General features: G+C 38.1%; 1 protein-coding gene across 1 annotated transcript; it reads left to right on the top strand.

Moving 5' to 3' along the window:
* Positions 1-2,266: 2,266 nt before the first annotated feature.
* LOC114455588 (synaptic vesicle glycoprotein 2B-like) lies at positions 2,267-20,841 on the top strand. Its single transcript, XM_028436924.1, is given in 13 exon segments — positions 2,267-2,936; positions 8,473-8,653; positions 10,061-10,212; positions 11,016-11,149; positions 13,940-14,029; positions 14,437-14,550; positions 14,650-14,738; positions 14,817-14,981; positions 18,783-18,916; positions 18,993-19,049; positions 19,052-19,192; positions 19,283-19,442; positions 20,658-20,841. Coding segments are annotated over 13 exon segments (2,079 nt in total). The 5' UTR covers positions 2,267-2,458.
* The last annotated feature ends 1,901 nt before the right edge of the window (positions 20,842-22,742 follow it).

The following is a 22,742-nucleotide window of genomic DNA, read 5'->3' as shown; positions in this document are numbered from 1 at the left end:
TTTATGGCAAATATCATCAGATAATGTTGGTTGATTCAATCCTGTAACTAAATGACTTTAATGGAAACGCTCACAGTGGTCGAGCTGAAACCATGGATGTGAAAATGTTTGTTGGGTTGGTCCTGTGACAGACTGGAGTCCAGTCCAAGGTGTACCCCACCTTGTGCGTGACGTAAACTGGGATAAACAACATGACCATGTAGTCTACAGGATGGAGCAGAAATACTCAAATGGTCTTTATTTGTTGGTGTTGTATAAAAGTGAAAACAGCAACATTGTTGGATGAGGCCTTTGAGCTCAAACAATGAGAGTATGGTTTAGAACAGCTTGCTCTCTTTAATAAATGTTTACCTCCTTTATTCTTTCTGACCTATACATTTCACCAATATTTTATCTAGTTTACACTGTGCCAGTTTTAGTAGGTGTTGGCATACTGGTAGATTATTATGTATTACCCCTCCTTTAAGTGATGCATTTTGCTGTAAATAATGTTTTTTCGCAATATTCTTGGGGAAAAATATTGAAAACAGCATTTAAGATTGGATACCTTTGTTTTCATAATGAAATGTTTATCTCGGCCAGTAGAATCTTGATGAAAATGGGACTCCTTCATTAGTTGAGAAATGCCAAAGCTGCCTATGAAACATGACGGGCAAAAAACTGAACAGCATTTCAGTGTTTTCGCTGGCATTCTGGGGTATTTTAGGGTTTGATCCCAGTGCTATATCTGTCTATTTGTCAAAGTGTCCTTGGGCAAGACAGTGAACCCTCAGTTGCTCCTAATGGTCGCCGAGCGCCTTGCATGGCAGCCCAGTTCCACTGGTGTGTGAATGTGAGTGTGAATGGTTGCTGATGTTGTGAAGTGCTTTGGGTGTAGTAGCTCTGAGGTTATAAAGCGCAATATAAATCAAGTCCATTTACCATTCAAAGAAAAAATAGCAGTCATTTTCAAAACAAGTCATGTGTTCAATTATTCATGATAGTCCCCTAACATTTTGGAAATAAGAAGGATCACATCTACATTCGTCTTTTTACTTGTGAAGAATTTTTTATAATTTTTTTTTACCATTGTACAGACATTAAAAAGACATTTCTTACAAAAATTTTAGCACGAGTGACTACTGTTGGGCTTTGACATGTTTGCACTTTTTTTCATTAAACTGAAGGTATTTTACCACAATTATTTTTACTAAGTTGGTTGAGCTAGCACACAAGAAGGCAGCATTGGGGTCAATTACAATTGTAATTGCGTAATTGATAATTGATAATACAATAATAGTGCAATTATAATTGTAATTGCGTAATTGATAATTCATAATACAATAATAGTGTAATTATAATTGGAATTGGAATTGGAAAAAAATATGTTGCTGTTTTAATCATAACTGAATTGTAATTGATCATTAACTTTGTAATTGGAATTGGAATGGAAATTCTATCAAAACTGTCATTTACAATTTCAATAAATTAAAACCTGTGGAACCATGCTACAGTAATATGTCTTACACATACATAGTTAACAAATATTAAAATATGTTTCATATCCCACGACCTGTCAGTTCTCTTAAGGATCATTTTACCAATAATAAAAAATTAGGGCTATACTGACAGAAAAAAAACTCAGACGCCCACACCAAAAATATTAATACCAATATTTTCATTGATTAAGAAGCCTAACAAGGTAACCAGGAGATTGAAAACAAATTAGATGATAGATAATGTTTTTTAGTGTATTTTACAGCTGATTTAAGACATGGGTCAAACTGACCAGTCATCATAAGAGATGCTAACAGAAAGCTAACACAAGAGGAAGGTTACCTTTTATTTATTTGAGGCTTAGTAATTGTGATTAACTGTAATTGAACTTTAGTAATTAAGAATGTAATTGTATTTGACTTTCAGGGGGGAAAAATAATTCCATTTTTAATTGAAATTGGAAAAAATGCCGGTAACCGTAATCATAATTGAGTTGTAATTGAACATGGATAGTTGTAGAAGTAATTGTAATTGAAAAATGTAAATGACTCAAACTCTGCAAGAAGGTACAAAATGCTAAAAGTGTACAGAAACTGTAAAACTGGCCTTTTCTCCTATTTACTCATTACAAAGCTTATTGCTTTAAGTCTTGCACTATCTTTAATTGTGTGAAGTTTCAATTATTCCAAAAGGAAAGAGTTGCAGTTTTCCTCCTCCAGTTTATTTCTCTGTTCTGTTTCCAGGTTCAGCATGCAGCACTGCACAAGTCCTGTAAGGTAACAGTCTTTCAGCGCAAAAATTAAGGCCTTTGACTTCCACGTTTTCCAAAAGACAAACCTCAACCTGGAATTCAGCAACTCTGAGTGCAACTGACGGCTTTTTGGAGAGGATAATGCAATTATAGCTGACAATTTTAACTTCCCCGACTTACGACGGCTCCGAGACAAAGTCAGTCCTGCTCTCCTAACTAGTAGCAGGAACCATGGATGACCCCTACCAGAACAATGTAAACCAGCAGGTGACAGAAGGGGGAGATTACACCTACACCCAAGATGGTGGAGGTCATGACGGCTACCCCTACCAGACAGACTACCCTCCACAGGACGAGGATGCCCGTAGTGATGCTACCGAAGGGGCAGATGAGGACAATCAGATGTATGAGGGGGAGTACCAGGGCATCCCCCACCCCGATGAAATCAAAGAAGCACGACGCGCAGCTCGTGCTGAGGCCAGGCGGAAAGCGCGAATGGCCGCCCAGCAAGAGGAGGAGGAAGATATCCTTCCAGAACAGTACGAGAACATAATGGAGGACTGCGGCCATGGACGCTTCCAGTGGATGCTCTTTTTTGTATTGGGTCTGGCACTAATGGCTGACGGTGTAGATGGTTTTGTGGTGGGCTTTGTCCTGCCCAGCGCTGAGAAGGATATGTGCATATCCAACGCTGACAAAGGCCTGCTTGGTAAGTAAAGGCTCAGGTGTGGAAAATACTGGGAATACAAAAGTTTATCTGGTAAAAAGTTACAACAAATACCAACAATTCTTTATGGCTAAAAGTTATTGTCAACATGACTGTCACAAGCTGTGTTTCCATTACCCTTGGAAATGCGAAAAATCTAAATAGCGCAATAAAAACTGGTGATGGAAACACCTGAATTTCGAAAAAAAACATTCAAATATCACTAAAAAGATTTGACGCTTTCAGGAGGAGGAATTTCAGACGTTTCGATATTCGCAAAAGCGCCATGGAAACACTTTTTCGGCAAATACACATCACAGAACATGACGTACCTGGTCACATGACCACTGCTCTCCGTGAAAACATAAGAAGAGATGGGAGGATTTCATAGCATTATATCGTAATTTCCGGACTATAAGCCGCTACTTTTTTCTCACGCTTTGAACCCTGCGGCTTAAACAATGAAGTGGCTAAATTGTGAATTTCTTCCGGTTTTATAAGCTTCATGCCGCCACAAAATTGAGCTCTGTCATATTAGACCAGGTCGAACAATGACATCGTTAACATTAAATCATTCTTGCCAAATCAGCACAATGGATTTGTTCAGAAGCGATCGCGTTCATATTCTGAGTCAGAGTCTGACTCGCTGTGATTGCTCAGCGGTAGTTCACGGTAAGACGAGCAGACAAAGCGATGTATCAGTCTGGTTCCAGAAAAAAGTGACCACTCACTTCCGTGAAACCTAACGTGAGTACAGCAACCCGCCTACCTGCTCGTTCTGATTGGCCGAGTTGTCTGACGGGCACCCTCATCAGCCAATAGGGTGCAGCCTATGTCATGCTACGGCATTTGTGTGGCTTTTTCTTAGAAAAATGCTACATTATTGTAATTCGGCCAATAAAACAGTGCGCTTTATAGCCCGGAAATTACGGTACTTAAAAATTATTAGTGCCACATTAGACGTGAAACAACAAAGTAATACAGAGTGTTATAAGGAGGTTCTGAGTGTCTGACTTTCTGGAGCAAAATCTCGTGGGATGAGATTTCACGGTAGTTCAACGGAAACACGTTCAAAGCACAATTATACTTTGTCGACATTTAGAAATATCGCTGTAATGGAAACCCAGCTACAGAAAGTGCCTTGTTTAACAATGTTTTTTTTTATTTATTTTTTTTTTTACCAAACTCAAGATATTCACTAATAGCATCTTCAAGTTTAAAAGTGGTGGTCTTTGGCTGAAAGACATCAAAATAATCTGATGTTGAGTTTGGTCAGAAACTTCAGCCCTTATGCCATGTCATGAGATTTTGCATTATACTGTATAAATACTTAAACATTTCTTTCACAGTTGAATGCATTGGCTTTCAATGGTTTTGCCTTTCAGATGCACAATAATGAATTTGTTTCAGCTCAATATGACGACTGAATATTTAAATTGCTAGAATAATGGGTTTTTCACAGAAAGAAAGCTCCAATAAATGCCTCTCGCCCATTCTCTGTGACCTTTGAAACGTGTTTAAATGCTAAATACCAGGGTCCTGGATCCCTGATGAGAAACCCAGCAGTGACTGGATTGTAGTGTGTGTTTCCTAACTGATATGAACCACATTGCAACCTGTTTTTGGTTCCCATCATTGAATGCCAGGTGTGTTTGTATTTAGTGATGCACAAAAGGTATCACTGAAGAAATAAATAATTTAGTTGCACAAAAAGTGCAGTAGACTGAGCACATTTGGCTGTGAGTATTATATATAGTGAATTGAGAAGTGTTGCATAGAAAAACCTAGACAATCAAATTATTCATGAAGAAGGAAAGGTTGAAGCACTTTTCCACACAGAAGTCAATATTGTCGCAACAAGTTGTCATTCATGGCAATACAAACCTCAGTAAAATATACAGAAAAGTGAACTTAATCTGTCAGCTAATGCTAGTTAGCTATCTTAGTACAATGATACTCTCTGCATATGTAGAGAAATGTCAATTAGAACAATTGTTCACCCTAACCGACAGACCCGTACTGGACCGTGGACCAAGGTTTTAAAAAAGAAAAGAAATGTCTTTTATTTTTATGTATGTTATGCTAATTCTATTTTGAAAAAGAGCACCTCCGCTTTATTATACATGGTGTAAAAGCAAGGCAGGAGACAGGATTGAAGCATAGATTTCGCCTCAGTTTGCCAGTTTGTAGCTCATTAGTTAAAGATGAGGTTACTTTAGAATCACTATATTATACGGTATATGAGTAAATGTCGATTTTGGAATATCACAATTGGTTTTGCAGTAAATTTGCACAAGAATTGCGAGTATGTTTTGAGGGTGGTGGTGGTGACAGAGTGATTACATTTTCTTTTCAACAAAAGTGGAGCAAGAGACCAAATTTGTCCATCAGTCACAAATAGACAAGCTTTTATGTCATAAATGTTTTGGTTTTAAACATAATGAAATGTTACATGGGTAAACTGTTCTAGAAACAGTCCGAACTGTGAAACCAAACAAAATTTTTGGTCTGTCTCACAGTGAAAGAAATGGGAAGTGTTCCCCTTTTAGCCAACAAGACCACCATTTTCTAAACGTCTCATCGGTTCATTTGCCAAACTTTACAAATAAGAAACACATCTACAGTAATCTATTCTGTCCAGAAATACACAGACCACCTAGGAGGGTATCTTGAATGCAGTGACGTGCCGTGAGCACTAGGGTTGGGTAGGCAGGGCGCTGCAAATCGAAACCACCAATGTCAACACCAATGACAATTTCATATGTTTCTGCTGGCATGTGTTAATTCAATTAAATTCAACTTTATTTATATAGCGCAATTTACAACAAAGTCATCTCAATACGCTATCAAACTATAAAATTCATAATAAGAAAGACAAAACCCAACAAGATCCACATGAACAAGCATTTAGCCATCTAACAAAATCAACATCGTTAATAAACATAAACAATTATTTAATATAGCATACTCTCCCAACAAGATATATCTCATGACACGGCAGCGCATCTGTTGTTTGTAGGGATGTAACGATTCACTCAACTCCCGATACGATTCGATTCACAATACTGGGTTCACAATACAATTCTCTCACGATATATTTTACAAAATGGGACTGTAGACAAATGATAATTGAAAAATATTCCTTTATTTTTTTAGAAAATACTGTACTATTTTCCTTTTAATTTTCATTGTCAAAAGAATCCCTTGATAAACTATTCAAAACAATGCAATTTAACTAAAAATAAATCTTGAATGAAATAAATAAAGGAATAATACAAATGAAGAAGAAGCCTATTAATTTAAATTCTGGTTCTATAATAAACAATGCAAAACTGCATAATAGTTATTTTTCTTTCTAAAAGTGCAACTAAAAATGTATTTTGTGCCTTAACGATTGGACCTAAAAAAAACAAACAAACAGTCATTGCCCTGTATTTACATCAGATATTTGTTTGGACCAGCAGAGGGCGCTGGTAAACCTGTGGTCGGTTGGCATGCAGATATCTTGCAGTGAAGAAGAGGTGCTATGCTAGCAGACAAGAGCTAATAGAAAAACGTGACTTTTACAGATATTCACGTAATATTACAGATATTTTTTCGGTGCTAAAGGGGTAAGGAATCATTTATGAACATATTTGAGAGTAGAAGACGGCCAGAAAGAAAGTAGCAGCAGATTCTGCCCGTAGAGAGCGTAGAGAGCTGCCTTTGGACGTAAATGGTTGTTATTTTGAGGAACTGATTGTGCACGCACAAACACGTAAAAACACACTATGGGGCCAAAAGTAGAGGAGCAACATGCTTTTGGGAGAGGGTGTGGCCTCCTCCTTCCTTACAGCGGAGTGAGACTGTTCAGTGTCTCTGCCATACCACAAAATAGCGATGTTTAGCGATTTGGGCTATGAAAAGCACAAAATGCTGACACTTTCAAACTTATAGGTACTGTAGGCTATCGGAAATTGAAAAATAAATAATTTATGAATATATTATAATTAAAACAAACAATCAAAATATCAATTCACCCTTGGGTAGGCACTGCCTACCTTGCCTACCCTGACTGCATGTCACTGCTTAAATGTATTAAATTCAAATTTTACTCATCTACGTGAAAGGTTAGCTTTTAAAATAATGTACTCACCCTGTCCCTTCATATATCTATATTACATAAGTCACATGTGGTGTTGGCCTATAGCCATATCATCAGTTATCATGATAGCTGTGGCTTTTTGTCTCCCAGTGCATTGAGCGATCTCTTGTTGAATAGGTTGTGTAACATGATGTGTAGCGCACTAGAGCATTTGGATCATCAAGTGATCCACAGAGAAGGTGCACACCGTTGCTACACGTGCGCTGATGTTAAGCTGCTTTAGTCTCTCTGACTGTAATTAGGGCTGTGTAGTAAAAGGACAGAGCAGGCCGTGCGTTTGTGTCAAAAGGTTTGAGTGACACAGTGGAGGGGATCCCCGAGGTCAAAGGTCTCTGGCAGGAACACAAATATCAACCACCAACCCACAGCACTGGGTCACATGTGTGGATGTATTATACTTATACTGTCCATAACAGCAGAGTCGGGGGGAAAAAACAAACATTTTTAAGTGAAAAGGAAATTAGATAGATAGATAGATAGATAGATGGATGGATAGATGGATGGATAGATAGATAGATAGATGGATAGATAGATAGATGGATAGATAGATGGATAGATGAATAGATAGATGGATGGATAGATAGATGGATAGATAGAGAGATAGAGAGATAGATAGATGGATAGATGGATGGATAGATAGATAGATAGATAGATAGATAGATAGATAGATAGATGGATAGATAGATAGATAGATAGATAGATAGATAGATAGATAGATAGATAGATAGATAGATAGATAGATAGAGAGATAGAGAGATAGATAGATAAATATTTGTTCGTGGCTGTATTCAAACATATACTGTATACAAATAGTCACTGATTTTAACAACCAAAAATGGAATAGGCTGAAGCAGTAACTGCTTATTAGAGCCCATCCATAAACAGCATTATATATATAAATATATAAAAAAAAACAATAGAAACAACTCAATAACAATGCTATTTATCACCTTATCAACTTGTTTCAATAGGGGCAAAACATTTAGTTTTTTTTCAAGAATTTTTGAACATAGACAGTAACATCATAAACATTTGTTCCTCATAATTTATATTTTCCTTCACAAAACACATTCACAGTTGACGTTACTTCTCACCTGTTGTGACAGCTTATGACGGACTGAGTAAGTTTTTTTGGGGACGTCAGTAGAAATATTAGCATTTAATGACATTAACCAGAGTTCTGACACTGGAACTCAAGTATTGTCCAAAAGCCTGTTCTTCTATTTCTCTGTTCATTTAACAGTAAATGTCTCCCCCTGCTGGAGATAGTGATTGTTGACCAAGCTGTATATAACCCTTGTGTGTGTGTGTGTGTGTGTGTGTGTGTGTGTGTGTGTGTGTGTGTGTGTGTGTGTGTGTGTGTGTGTGTGTGTGTGTGTGTGTGTGTGTTTTCAGGCCTGTTGGTGTACGTAGCCATGATGGTGGGTGCACTGGTTTGGGGTGGTCTGTGTGACAAAATGGGGAGGAGGAAGTGTCTGATCTACGTCCTGACCATCGACCTGGTCTTCTCCTTCCTGTCCTGCTTTGCTCAAAGTTACGGCTTCTTCCTCTTCTTCAGATTCTGCTCTGGTTTTGGGTGAGAGCATTTTTTTATTTCATTTCATGTGAAGGGATTCTTGAAAATAATCATCAATGGAACATTTATGATGACGACAATGTTATATGCCAGTGCTTGTTTCTGTAATTTTGCATTTAACCAGCTTTTCTGAAGCTCTATGAAGTCATCTGGGTTTGTTGCCAGGTTGGAGTCTGAGTTTATATTGCATTGTGAAAAGAGCAGAGCACTGGATGCTCTCACAGCTTTCATGAAGCGCGCACATCTTGGTCAAAACTTTTCATTACAGTTTTCCCAAATTCCTTTGAAAAAATACAATTCTTAATATATTGTACATAATATACAAATATTTTAAGTGCCATAAAACAGTGAATGTACAAAATCTAAATATATATGAATTCATTTGTTGTTCTTTTGAAAATACAAGTTATTTTTTGGCACTCAAGTCATGTGACCATCGTCTTCCTTTCAAGGCTATACATGAGGAGCCTACATTTCTCTGAAACCCTTGTTCTGATGTAAAAAATGGATATAATTACTGTTAGTTTCATGTCACAGAAGTTAGTTCTACGTCAAATGTGTAGTATACATTTTCAGTGAAATGGTCCCAAACTTTAAGGTGCGTTCACACCGAACTCGACTGTAGCGACTGTAGAATGTGTGCGGAGCCAATTACAGTAACAACAGTAAATGTAATTTGTTACTTTCCATACCTGCGCAATTGTTCTTCACAATGTAAATGTTGGAGCGACACTGCCCCCAGCAGTTCATGTATGGTACTGCAGCAAAAATGAAACCGAAAGCGGCTGCTGGCCTGATTTTATCATGAATTTACAACATTAGTCAACATTATCAATTATGTTACAAATAATTTTTGCATTATATGTTACATACATTGTGGTTTGGCGCGAATCTCGAGACAGTCTATCTTTTTAATTCTATTTTGTCTTTTGCCCACCTCCTGGCAAAAATCTCAAACTCCACCTACGTTTGTGAGTACATTAGTTTTGTGACTACACAATAGAATCCATAGAGAGGAACACATAAACCTCACAGCACCGACTCCTCCCTGCTATCTTGCTGGCAGTCGCACAATATAGTTAAGGATTGGTAAAACCAACTTAAAAGACTTTCTGCACACCAGGAGACGACTGTGTCTGACTGTGCATCTCTTCAATACACTAATTAAACATGTGAAGAATGGTCTTTGCTTGCTTTTATTTTTGGCGTTCTTGTTGAAGCTGTTTCCAGCTTCAAACCATGAGGCTGCTGCAGTGCAGGGAGGCATTTTACAGTACAAAGATTTTTCTACCTGACAGTAGCTATAGGGCATGTGTGAGTCTATGCACACAGTCTAACTATAGGCATTTGAAAGTGTAAGACAGATGTTGGTTTGTTTATATGTTGAACCTATGATTCCACCTCCAGCATTGGCGGCTCCATCCCGATTGTGTACACCTACTTCACTGAGTTCCTGCAGATGGATAAGAGAGGAGAACATCTGAGCTGGCTCTGCATGTTCTGGATGCTGGGAGGATTGTATGCCTCTTTCACTGCCTGGGGAATTATTCCCCACTATGGTAACATGACACAGTCTCCCACAACCTGTGATCTGTAACATCTACCCATGGAATAATGTCCACATCAGTGCCTAAACAGTTCACTTAAATCACGTACATGGCTCTATTTTATTTTTAATTCTTTATTTTTCTGTACTTTTGTTCGAACAATCACACAAAGTTTACAAAGGGTGGCATACAACACAATTTGACAGATAAAATGAAAAAAAGTAAATAGATGTATGTGGTCTTTACGAGTCATCTTTCTTAAAACAAAACTCAGAGAGAATGAAGAAAATAAAAACAAACCTGGAAAAATAGAGAATAAACAACATATTTCTTCCTTTCCTCCCTCTTTTCCATGTAGGTTTCAAAAATAATATAAACAAATAAAATAAAATAAAAATTAAAAGTGTACATACAGTAGTTTTATGTGTCAACAACAAACATACCCATATACAACACATGATATAATCAACACAATTACAAATTTACATAAATTCCTTGGACAACCTCAGCATCTTTTTTCTGCTTATTTCCCACTAAAAACCTTTAATCTTCACACTCAAAAGTTCAATAATATACAATAACAATAATTATATTCAAAAGAACAAGGAGAGACTACTGAAGGGAGTTTGGTGCACATGGGGCGAGATTAAACAAGATCTGCTCTTATGGGGGTACGTAAATGGCTTTAATGTAAAATCAGATGACTCAAAAAAAAAAAACACAACTACTACTAATGAGGGATTCTTGATCATTGCTGTAAAAAGGTGTTTTTTGAATTGGTGTTAACTTGATCCTTGCTTCCTTTCAAATTCCAGGCTGGGGCTTTTCCATTGGTTCAGAGTTCCAGATGCACAGCTGGAGGCTGTTTATCCTGGTGTGCCTCTTTCCAGCTCTGGCTGCACTCATTGGAATCGTCTTCATGCCCGAAAGCCCACGATTCTTGTTAGAGGTTAGAAAGGAAGGGGACACTGAAAGTGTACTGATAGAAACTTCATTTGAACTGACCCTGGGGAATGTTGCTTTTTTTGCTGTACTAGAGTAAAGTGTAATTGCACATCCACTACTGTAGGGGCAGTGGCGCTCTCAAGTGTCTGAGTGTGTGCTCTATTAGAGACCGTAGACCAGGGGTGCCAAACCCTCAAGGGCCCCTACCCAGCATGTTTTGACACACCTCATTCAAATGATTAACTCATCATCAAGCTCTGCGGAAGCCTGATAACGATCCTGGTCATTTCAATCAGGTGTGTTGGAAGAAGGAAACATCTAAAACATGCTGAATAGTGGCCATTGAGGACCATCTTTGTCCTCGACACGTTAAAGACGTTACACCCCAATCACGCTGATTAGCCGCTTGAGTTTTTTTCGCATTTGTATATATGTATATATCCATCATTTATTATTATTATTATTAATATTGTTTTTGTAACTGTTATTATTATTATTATTATTATTATTATTATTATTATTATTATAGTGTTTCTGATTTTTTTTTAGTTTTTTGTTCTTCGCACCATCAACCATGATAAATTCCTTGTTCCTATTGTTTTTAAACTGTACTTGGCAGATAAAACTGATTCTAAAAGTGTTTATAGTTTAAATAAGGATTAATGACTAATTGAGAAGCACTGCCCTAAACTAAAGTGACGCCCATTACTTCTCAGGTCATAAGGTACCATTACAGTAATGAAAGAAATGATTCAACCATAGAAGGGTTCTTACGAAACCCATAAAGTGACGTGATTTTTTATCAAGTTTTTATTTACACTCTACTCGAGCAGAGATATCGAAATATTAAAACGTCACAAAATCCATCGTCAATGGTGGTATCGGGATATTGCGAAAGGATGAAGTGTACTTTTCCATCACTGCTACATCTGTTTGTAGCGAGTGTTTCTTTTAAACTGTAAGAGATATGTTCAACGCCCAAAGGTCTCAACTGCTGCCAGAAAATGTATTGATAGACATGCTAATATTGTTGAAAACAAACATGTCCTCTTAAATATGGGCTGTGTAGACTGCTCTAGTTTGATGTTTTAAGAAAAAAGGTTTTGTGCAAATATAGGAATATTTTATTAAAGAATATCATGACATGACTTGGTTTTAATTTTAGAGTGGCATTAATAAACCGTCTCTGTTTTTGTGTTGTATTTGCACAGCGGGATTTTTTGCCCTTTTTCTCTTTCTAAAATAGTCTGTTGTAACATATGGTGTTTATCGTTCCTCCTCATTAACAAAGAAATATATATTCATGTGCCTTCAGGGCAAAGGTTCCCAACCTTTTTCAGATCGTGACCCTATTTCGATATCACAAATGTCCGATGACCCCAGAGCCTTTTTCTTTCTAGAATTAGCTTTTGATCATGTTTATTAAAGTGTGTTACAACTACTATATTTTCATACTACATTTTATTTGAACCGTTTATTTTTGAGAAAGTTTAAGTATATGGATGCAGTTATTTTATATTTATTCTGTATGACGTGCATTTGAAAAATAATAATAATAATAATTAATCTTTTTTTACAATCTATATATATATATATTTTTTACCAATTACTAGAAATTTCAGGTGACCCTATCTTAATTCCAGGCAACCCCACATGCAAGGTTGAAAAACACTGCTTTAAAGGCTCCGACCATAGGTCAGAAATGTTTTATTGGCCAAGTACAGTTTTTAAGACAGCACATGGAATTTGGCTTGGTAGTCATATAAATATAAATAAATATATATATATATATATATATATATATATATATATATATATATATATATATATATATATATATATACAGTGCTGCAGGAGATGGTGATGGGGCTGGGGGGGGGAGCAGAGGATGAACTGGATGATGGAGCTGAAAAGTTCACCATCATCTTTGTTGGCAGACTGAACATCTTCAGCTGCCGCCGGAAGTCCTTCCTCTGCTGAGCTTTTTTGATGAGGGAGCTGATGTTCAGCTCCCACTTGAGGTCCTGGGTGATGATGGTCCCTAGGTCCCACAGAGCTCACTGTAGAGTCCCCCAGGGTGAGGGTGGTGAGGGGGGCTGGGTTCTTCCTGAAGTCTGCTATAATCTCCACTGTCTTTAAAGCGTTGAGCTCCAAATGAATTGAAATAGTGGTGGTAACTGTGTCAGTTTTAGAATGCTTAACTTTACATTGAAGTCATAATGACTCCTTACCAACTAAAGTAAAGTAAAAGTATTGAGATTTTGTACCTGAAATGCACCCTCACATCATCACTTCGAACTGTTTCACTGTCAGCTTGTGGAACCCATCAATGTAAAAGTATTGGTAATAAAAAAAAGGCATATTTTCAAGGCTTGACTTCTCTGCACTGTGTGTAGTTTTCCAATATTTATTTATTTCAGAGCCAAGTGTTAAACATGCAGCTGGGATTGGTAGAGACTAGAGAGACTATTGAGTCATGGTCACCACAGCAGCCTCCTACCGCAGTGCAAAGCTAGCAAAGAGCTGCTAATGTCTCACCGCCTACTGCTTTTCCTTATCCTGGACATTGTCGAAGCTTTTAAGCACCTGTGGTTTTGTATCTGGATGTTACTGCTGTTCCACATCAGACCCTTTGAATTTTTAGGTCAAATGAGAATGTTCTGTTGCTAATGTCCATTCCTAGTGAAAGTGGGAAATTTAGGCTCCATTAAATCTACTCTGTTTTGTGTCAGTTTAACGAGAATAGGCCAAAAGTTTGAGAGATTAATACATTTGTGTGTTTTTGCTTGTGCAGAACGCTCGACATGACGAGGCGTGGATGATTCTGCGACGAGTTCATGACACCAACTGGAAAGCTAAAGGAGAGCCAGAGAGAGTGTTTACTGTAAGTCGTTAATAGCAACAACACGACTGCACGTCTATAAGTTATAGCTAAACTCACAAGTTGAAGAAAAAAAGCTAAATTCAGCCTTAAATATAACTGTTGATTCAGCTGCAGTTCAAATGCGACACAATCTGCAAAGAAAGACATTATTGCGAGCACATGCGAGTCCAAAGCAGTTTTCTGTATTGTGATTATGAAAAGTTTTCTTGAATAAAATGTCTTGGATATTATTATTGTTTTAAATTAATCCGAACTCTTCTGTTTTTATTGATTGCAGGAACCTGAAAATAAGTTTTTATTCTTAACTCTGTCTTATTAGCATTTACAAATTCCTATAAGTGGAGACTGCTCCATCAAGAGCTAAAGAAACGAATTGCAAGAAAATACTGACACATTAATCTATTTAGGTGGGCAACATTAAGACCCCTCAAACTCAGGAGGATGAGTTCATAGAGATCCAGAGTGATACTGGAACTGCCTTCCAGCGATGGACCGTCCGTCACATGACCATGCTGCAGCAGGTCCTCCTACATTAGACGATATAGGAGTGGGATAAATCACTTTCTGTCCATGTATTTACTGTATGTTGGAGACTTGATATTGTGTGTGCTGTCCCACAGGTGATGGCCAACGTGATGTCACTGTCAGCTCCAGAGCTCAGGCTCCAAGGCCTCTTCCTGGTGATTGTCTGGTTCTGCATGGCCTTCAGGTAAGGTCCTGCTTTTCCACCCTCACATTTGAAGACAATATCACATCTGTCATATTTGCTCATTGTGTTCTGCCTCAGTTACCACGGCCTTGGAGTTTGGTTCCCTGATATGATCAAGTACATGCAGTACGAGGAGTATGAGTCCAAGGTTCGAGTATTTCACCGAGAACGTGTCGAACGTTTCCACTTCAACTTCTCTCTGGTTAACCAGGTTCACCGTGAGGGAGAGTACGTGCATGACAAGTAAGTCTACCTGCTGTGTTTATACAGTATGTACCTAACAATTCTACTCGCAAGATCTGATTAACTTTTCGAGCATTGAGAATGCCCTGAAAAACTTTCAACATTGTTCCAAGCATTAGCTGTGTTTCCATTACCCTTGGGAATGCGCAAAATCTAAATAGCGCAATAAAAACTGGTAATGGAAACACCTGAAATTCGAAAAAAAAAAAAAAAAAACACTCAAATATCGCAAAAAAATTGTTACGCTTTCATGAGGAGGAATTTCAGATGTTTCGATGTTGAAATTTATTGCAAAAGCGCTATGGAAACACTTTTTTCCGCAAATACAAATCACAAAACGTGGCGTACATAGTCACAGAACATGACGTACATGGTCACAGAACATGACGTACCTGGTCACAGAACATGACGTACCTGGTCACGTGACCACTTCTCTCCAAAGAAAACATGGCGCGGTATGTGTAAACAGCAGAGGAGACCAAGACATTAGCATTACACTTCAGAATTATTACTGCCACATTAGACCTGAAACAACAAAGGAATGTAGAGTATTATAAGGAGGTTTGGAGCATCTATCTTCATACAACAAAGTCTCGCGGGATGAGATTTTGTGGGACTTACGAGGCTTTTGTCCAAAACAACCTTCAATGGAAACACATAAATATACTTTGTCAACATTTCGAAATATCGCTTTTATTTTGCAAAAATCTGTCGTGTAAACCCTGCGAAATTGTTTAACTTGCTTTAATTAGTTTGTTTTTCCACTGATTATGAGACAATAATACATTTTTATGTAAGAAGAGCACTCAGAGAGCACAAACCTGGGCCAAATGCCAAATCTCCTCTTTGCCAGATATTTTCAGTTAATCTGGATCAGTGATCCTGATCTTGGTACCATGATCATTCAAACTTTAAAGGCTTGTAAAAAAATAATTCTAGCCCATGGCTGGGCTGTCGTATGATAAAACAGAAAGTATAAAGGAACTTATGATTAGAGCCTGTAACACACAGTCACCAGCAGGAGAACTAGCTCAAAGAGCCAAACAGGGATTTATCCATTATTCAAACTGATCCAGAATCAATGTATTGTTCTGAATCCATCCATCCATCCATCCATCTTCATACCCGCTTATTCCCGTGCCAATCTCCGGTTCTGAATCCTTTACACAATATAATGGAATCTTCCGTGAAAAATGGTCTATCTTTGATTAAATTTTGTCCAAATCCGTTGAGTACTTTTAATCCTGCTCACAATCAAACCAACAGACATTAACATTACTTCCTTGTAATTTAAGACCATGTTGCGTTCACGTCATTTTATCTTAGAAACAAAAGTCAATTTACCAACAACAATGTTCTGAAACTACAAATTAAGTTCCATTATGACCACATTAGGGAAAATATAGCAAATCTGCTGGTTGAAAAAACATGAGTGGTATCATCCGCTCAATCCTTAAACTATAGTTGGTAATAGTTTCGGCGAGATTCATTTTGTCTTCTTTTTCAATAGTATGTTAAGTTGAGGTTTCGTTTATTCAGACAAGGTTTTTCAGGATTTTTTTTGTCTCCTGACAGGAGTTCTGCTGATTGCTTTTGATGGTCCCTTTGAAGTTTCACTTGACTTCTATGTAGTAGAATAAAGTTGTCTGAATTAACGAAACCTCAACTTAACATACTATTTAAAAAGAAAACAAAAGGATTCTCGCTGAAACTATTACATGGAAGTCAAGTGAAACTTCAAAGGAACCATCAAAGCCGATGAGCAGAACTCCTCAGACGAAGACTGGCAGTTGACAGTAGAAACATATCAGGAGATGAAAAAAATCCTGAAAAACTTTGTATGAATAAACAAAACCTGAACTTAACATATAGTTGGTAAACCTGTTCAAAGACAAGTTTTATTAATCTGGGTGAAATGGTCCTATATTCATAAAAATGAATGAAAAGAATCAGACCTCTGTAAGAGCTATAAAAGTGTTAACACTTTGACCAATCAGAGCCATTCGGTCCAAGTAGGAAGAACCAATCAGATACTTTCATGTCTCGTCCTACCCAAAAAATATAGATGTGATTAAATGTAGGTTTCCTTCAGGTGAATGAGACATGAGGTAGTTTAGTTGATGCTTGACTGACTTGTAGTCAGTAGGGGGTGGAGCTTAGAGGAGATGCTGATTTTAAATCTTGCATAATGATTAGGAGCCAAAGAAACACGCTGAAACTTGTCTTCACAAAACAGTTTGAAAAACCCCTTCTGTCTCCTGCGTAATGCCCTTTTTAGTTAGAAGCCTCCATCTTGCAGATCGATAAAGAGTATTTATGGCACTTAATTTGCTGTTCATCAGTTGTCATTCAGCTGTTCTATCAGCCCTGTCCCCGCCAAAGCTCGTGGCTGTTTGAAAAAGACTTTCCCTCTCAAATAGTAAATCTTCATACAACAAACTTTACACCTATGGTGTGGTATAGTAATAAAGAGTTAAGGGAAAAGTTTTCAGTTCCAATAGAAGTTTGCTGTGGTGGTGCACTGTGATAGTGGATAGGGGTTTATTTTGTTAAGAAGGGAAATCTTTTCCTGTGATAGTTTTCATTTGAGAAAGTAGTTTTGGACATGACCCACATACCTAAATTCACAGACATTGGGCTTTCTCTAGGTTTCTCGCTTCTTCTTCTACTTCTAATTGTTTCTGGCAAGTTGTATGCAGGAAAGCATAATGCTGCCCTCCACAGTCCGTTGTTTACTAAGCTAGCAGATTTAAATTCTTGAATAGAGACCGGTGGAGAGTAGGAGCTTAACTACGGCTCTGTCAATGGATCTTGAGTTGCCATAATCAGAGAAAATAGACGCGACAGAGAATTTTTCTAATGACGATGGAAATGATCTTGATTGGAACATTACCTGAAAATACAAGGTATGTGGCGGGTGATGACCGGAAATGATAAAGACTAGAGAAATAATCATGAGTAATGCCGAAAAATTCAGCCACCAAAAATTGGCCAAAAATGTTTTTTCGGTTCTTGGCCAAAACCTTTATTGACAGAAACAATCAAATAGGATGTTTCAAACACCGCAGTCAAAGCGTGTGAGTCTGGATGGTTGATATATTCTTTGAAGCATTAATATTAATTGATACAATTCCATCCATCCATCCATCATCCATCTTCATACCCGCTTATTCCCGTTTAACAGGGTCGCGGGGGTCTGCCGGTGCCAATCTCCGGCTCTCATAGGGCGCTGGGCGGGGTACACCCTGGACAGGGATACAATTCCAATGCTATATTTTAGTGAGTTTAGTATGCACTCAGCCCTGAATGCAATGGTACTAATAATACTAATAACACAAAATTCAGTTTCATTCCACTTATTTACAAAAAAAGGTTCTTTAAAATGTGTATTATCACTCATTTATTCCAAATGATGTACTTAGATTTAGAAACAAGATAAAGGAGGTACTTGAACCAAAAAAGTTAAAGAACCACTGCTTTAGACAAGCAGCTAGCCTACAATGCCCCAACTAAGTCTTGCGATGGTTACTTGGTCTTTGTGATTAGACGGTACAAAATTCTTGTCTGCATTTTACCAATTTTCCCTGAGGGGTAGCAGTGGGATGCCATGCCCGGGTGAGATTCAAACCGGTGACCCTCCGATTACAAGCCCGCTCCTTAACCACTTCTTATTCAAGTCACCTCTTCCCATTCACTTTGCAATATTTGATCAGTTTTTGGTTTCTTGCTTCTTTAAATAATAGGTTTGCATTTGTGCTACAGTTAAATTAGACTTGTTTGATTTGTCTTTCTTTTTTTCAGGTTTGCTAACATCGAGATGAAATCAGTCAAGTTTGAGAGTTCACTGTTTGAAAACTGCTACTTTGAAGACATCAAGTCCACCAATACCTTCTTTGAAAACTGCACCATAAAAAATACAGTTTTCTACAACACAGGTGCTTAGAGCGGCTTCAGATTAACGTACATCTTAACAAGCAGCAGTTGATCAATATCTGCTTTTGCACTTTTCAGATCTCTGGCAGGAAAAATTCAAAAACTGCAGAATGGAGAACACCACTTTTCTCCACCCAAGAAAGGCTGTCATCTCAACTTTCAAGAGGAAAATGACATTGTTATCTACCTGGTCAGCTTTTTAGGAAGTCTGGCTGTGTTGCCTGGTAACATCATCTCTGCCCTTTTCATGGACAAGATCGGAAGAATAAGGATCATAGGTAGGAGAAAGAATCAGCTGGACAATAACAACATGACTTGAGAAAATGTTGTGTCTTTGTGTGAGACTGTGATTTTGGTCATGTTTGCAGGTGGATCTATGCTGGTGTCATCAGCCTGCACCTTTCTGCTGCTGTTAAGCTTCAGTCAAGGAGCTGTAATATGTTGGCAGTGTTTGTTTTACGGTGCCAGTGTGGCAGCTTGGAACGGACTGGAGGTCATTTCTGTGGAACTCTACCCCTCATCTAAAAGGTACAACTCAGGTTAGGGTACTTTTAGGGTTCTCGCGCAAAACCAGTCAACTGTAAGGCACGTTGGAATGAATTACTGCGGGAATATATGGAATAGCCAACAAGGTTTTCCCTAAACTGAATAATTTTCTTTGACCTTTGGCCTTATTTCTTCTTATTTTAATACATATCCCCACATATAAATAAATGAATAAATGTTTTTTTTATTGCGCAAATCACATGTATCACTTTCAAGCTTCAAAATGTTTTTTAGATTTTTATAGGCATTTTTTATCTCTGCCAAGAAGCTAATATTTTCACCAGCGTTTATTTGTTTTTCTGTCTGTCAGCAGAATTATGTCAAAAGTACTTTTAACCAAAGATAGACCTTATTCCATAGAAGATTCCATTAAATTTTGAAGGGGATCCAGATCAATACACTGATTCTGAATCAGTTTGCAAAAAATAAAAAATCTTGGTCTCCCATTATTGCCGAAATTTCAAAAATGTTGTTCATAATTGACGGATCTTTATGAAATTTCACTCAGTTATGTCAGGTATGTTCCTCAATTACTCCACCGAGTTTCATCCAGATGGAATCCGAGTTGCACATTTCATCGCAATTTTCCAAATAAAATGGGGGTGTCCATACAACGATCAATACTGTATCGTTATTAATGGGATCAAAGTTTCATAAAAGCCATTAAAGTGTGAATGACCATGGTACCATGATCAGGATCACTAAACTTGTTAAAAATGAATAGGAGCTCCTGTGTTGATTTATCTGAGTATTAAGTCCAGTTCAGTCAGGATCACTTTATACACATTTTTTATTAGCATGCAGTTTAGATTTGACAGTTAGGCTCTTCCATGAGCTCCATGGAAAGGCATAAGCAGAGAGAGTGGTCAGCAGAACCCCCTGGATTAGAAGCACAGATATTAGATGCCAACAGAACACTGTTTAAATAGACAGAAGAGGAGGAACTGGGACAAAGTGTACGGAAGTAGACGCAGTAGATGCAGTGGTTTAAATGCAGCGCTGAGACTAACTCTAACCAATGGGAAGCATGGAACATGATCAGCTCGATGATTAACTGAATTAGGGAATGGATGCTGTCAGTGTGTTAATAGCTACTGACAGCTAATGGGGCTGGGGTTGTTTGACTTCCGTGCCTGCCTGAACTAACGCGATGCTCACTTTGTTATGAACTGAAACAATGTGTTTTTGTTTCTGTAGAGGGACTGCTTTTGGCATCCTAAATGGGATCTGTAAGTTTGCAGCCATCATCGCCAGCTTCATCTTTGCAGCTTTTATCGGCGTCACTAAGATCATCCCCATCTTCCTGGCCTTCGCAGCGCTCGTCTGTGGAGGTCTGGTGGCTCTAAAGCTGCCTGAAACCCGGGAGAAGATCCTCTCTTGAAAAGCCAAACTCCTTTATCATGCGGGATATACTGTTCTGTGGCAGAAAGAAACAGCTTCTTCTTAAAGAGAAAGACAAAGGGGAGATGCCACAATATGTTTAGGTGTGTTCTTGAGTTGTGTTACAAGTGTACGTTTAAAGAATGTTGAAAACCTGTTTGGTTGCCTCCCTGGACCTGTGGTTGCATTCGGTTCCGTCTCTAACCTCGTCAGACTGGCCAATCCTTCCATCACATAATGTAAAAGCAGTCTATGACGCCCTCTGTCAGCCCCGCCCCCTTTTCACCACAATTGTTTCTTTTGAGGTTTGTGTACAAGATTTTTGTGAGATGAAAATGTGTCTGTACTTAAAAGGTGATGTAGTTCATGTTACCATGTTGTGCTTTGGTTTCATTCCCTCCTGGACCAACAGACGGGACTTGTAGTGAGAACTTGAACTGGACTAAAATCCTGTCAGCAGTTTTTACTGCTGCTGTTTATTCCCCATCTATTCACCCACTCTTAATTTATTCTGCAATGTACTGTGGTGTCTGTAGTCTGCTCAAGATGTTTGCTTTCTGTAGGTATAACCTGGACTGATCATTTAATAAACATAGTTGTTTTTGTTTTTATGTCATATCTCCGGTTTTTTTTCCTCTATTTATGTTTAATGCACCTCTCAGATGTCATGTCTTTTCTCGACTGTTGATATGATCAGTATACAATGACGATATAACATCGTCGCAAGGATCTGGCTTTAGGGTGACCATACGTCTGGATTTACCCAGACACGTCTTCTTTTCACAACTTTTCCGGACCGTGATTTTACAAACTCATCAAAATGTCCGGGTTACCCAGGGACCCTAAATGCATCTAGGGGAGCAAGTTCATTTAAATGGCTGTAACCCTGCTAGTATTTGCTCTATCAGAAAAATTCCAGTAGTTTCTGAAAACTAAGGGGTTGCTCTTTACAGCCAATATAATGTCATTAAGGTAATTTTATGCACACGTGATGGAAACATTAAAGATAAAGAGACTAAAAGAGACTAAAGTCAAAGATGGATTGAAAGAGACCAAATATTGGTGGATTTAATAAAAAAATATCATCTTGAAGATCCTCCTGGATTATAAAACCTCCATGGAAGTTCAGAGAGGGATTTTAAAATGAAGGAGCCACTTGGAAACTTAGAATGTAGGAAGTTATGTACATTTTCCATCGTCTACGCCTCATCACCTCCCTGTCTCTAGATAACAAACAGAATAAATCTCACAGACAGAACGGGACGATGGGATGCAAACTTTTCCAGCTGTTTATTATTCCAGTGTATATTTAATGAACATTTACTGTTCTGTAAGCCTTCAGTTTTTTCAACTCAAATATCTAGTTTAATGGCATCTCAGCTTTCCTTCACGACGTAACTGCTATTCACAAAGAGAGCTACACAAGACCCGCGGCAGTCAATCATCGTCATATATGACGTAAAATCCTGTTTTTCAACCTCAAATAACTTATTTAAAACAAACTTCACAGAAAAACCAGCACTTGAACACAATGTCGGGTGATAATAACTAATGATTACAGCAGAGTTTAGGTTTGTAAAAAAGTTATGTGGCGAGTATTTTAACTTTACAGTCTGATCAACATCCCATCTGTTATCATTGAGGAGGCGGGGTTTATGACCTATAGTGCAGCCAGTCAGCAGGGGGAGCTCTAAAAATAAAAGCTTCACTCCATCGGGGAGCTTGTCCCATCCATTCTTTTTACAGTCAATGATTTTCCCCGAGGGGTAGCAGTGGGCTGCCAGGTACAGGCGCACCAGAGAGCAGTTGGATTGGAGTTGAGGGACCAATCCCCATTTAATCCCTTCTGGCCACCAAGTCCCTTTGTTGAAGCTACAGTCATGCTCAAAAAATGAATTAAAA

The sequence above is a fragment of the Gouania willdenowi genome, chromosome 3 (genome assembly GCF_900634775.1).
Source record: "Gouania willdenowi chromosome 3, fGouWil2.1, whole genome shotgun sequence".
Taxonomy (NCBI): Eukaryota; Metazoa; Chordata; class Actinopteri; order Blenniiformes; family Gobiesocidae; genus Gouania; species Gouania willdenowi.
The sequence above is the reverse complement of the archived record's forward strand: the minus strand, read 5'-3'. Positions and strand labels throughout refer to the sequence as shown.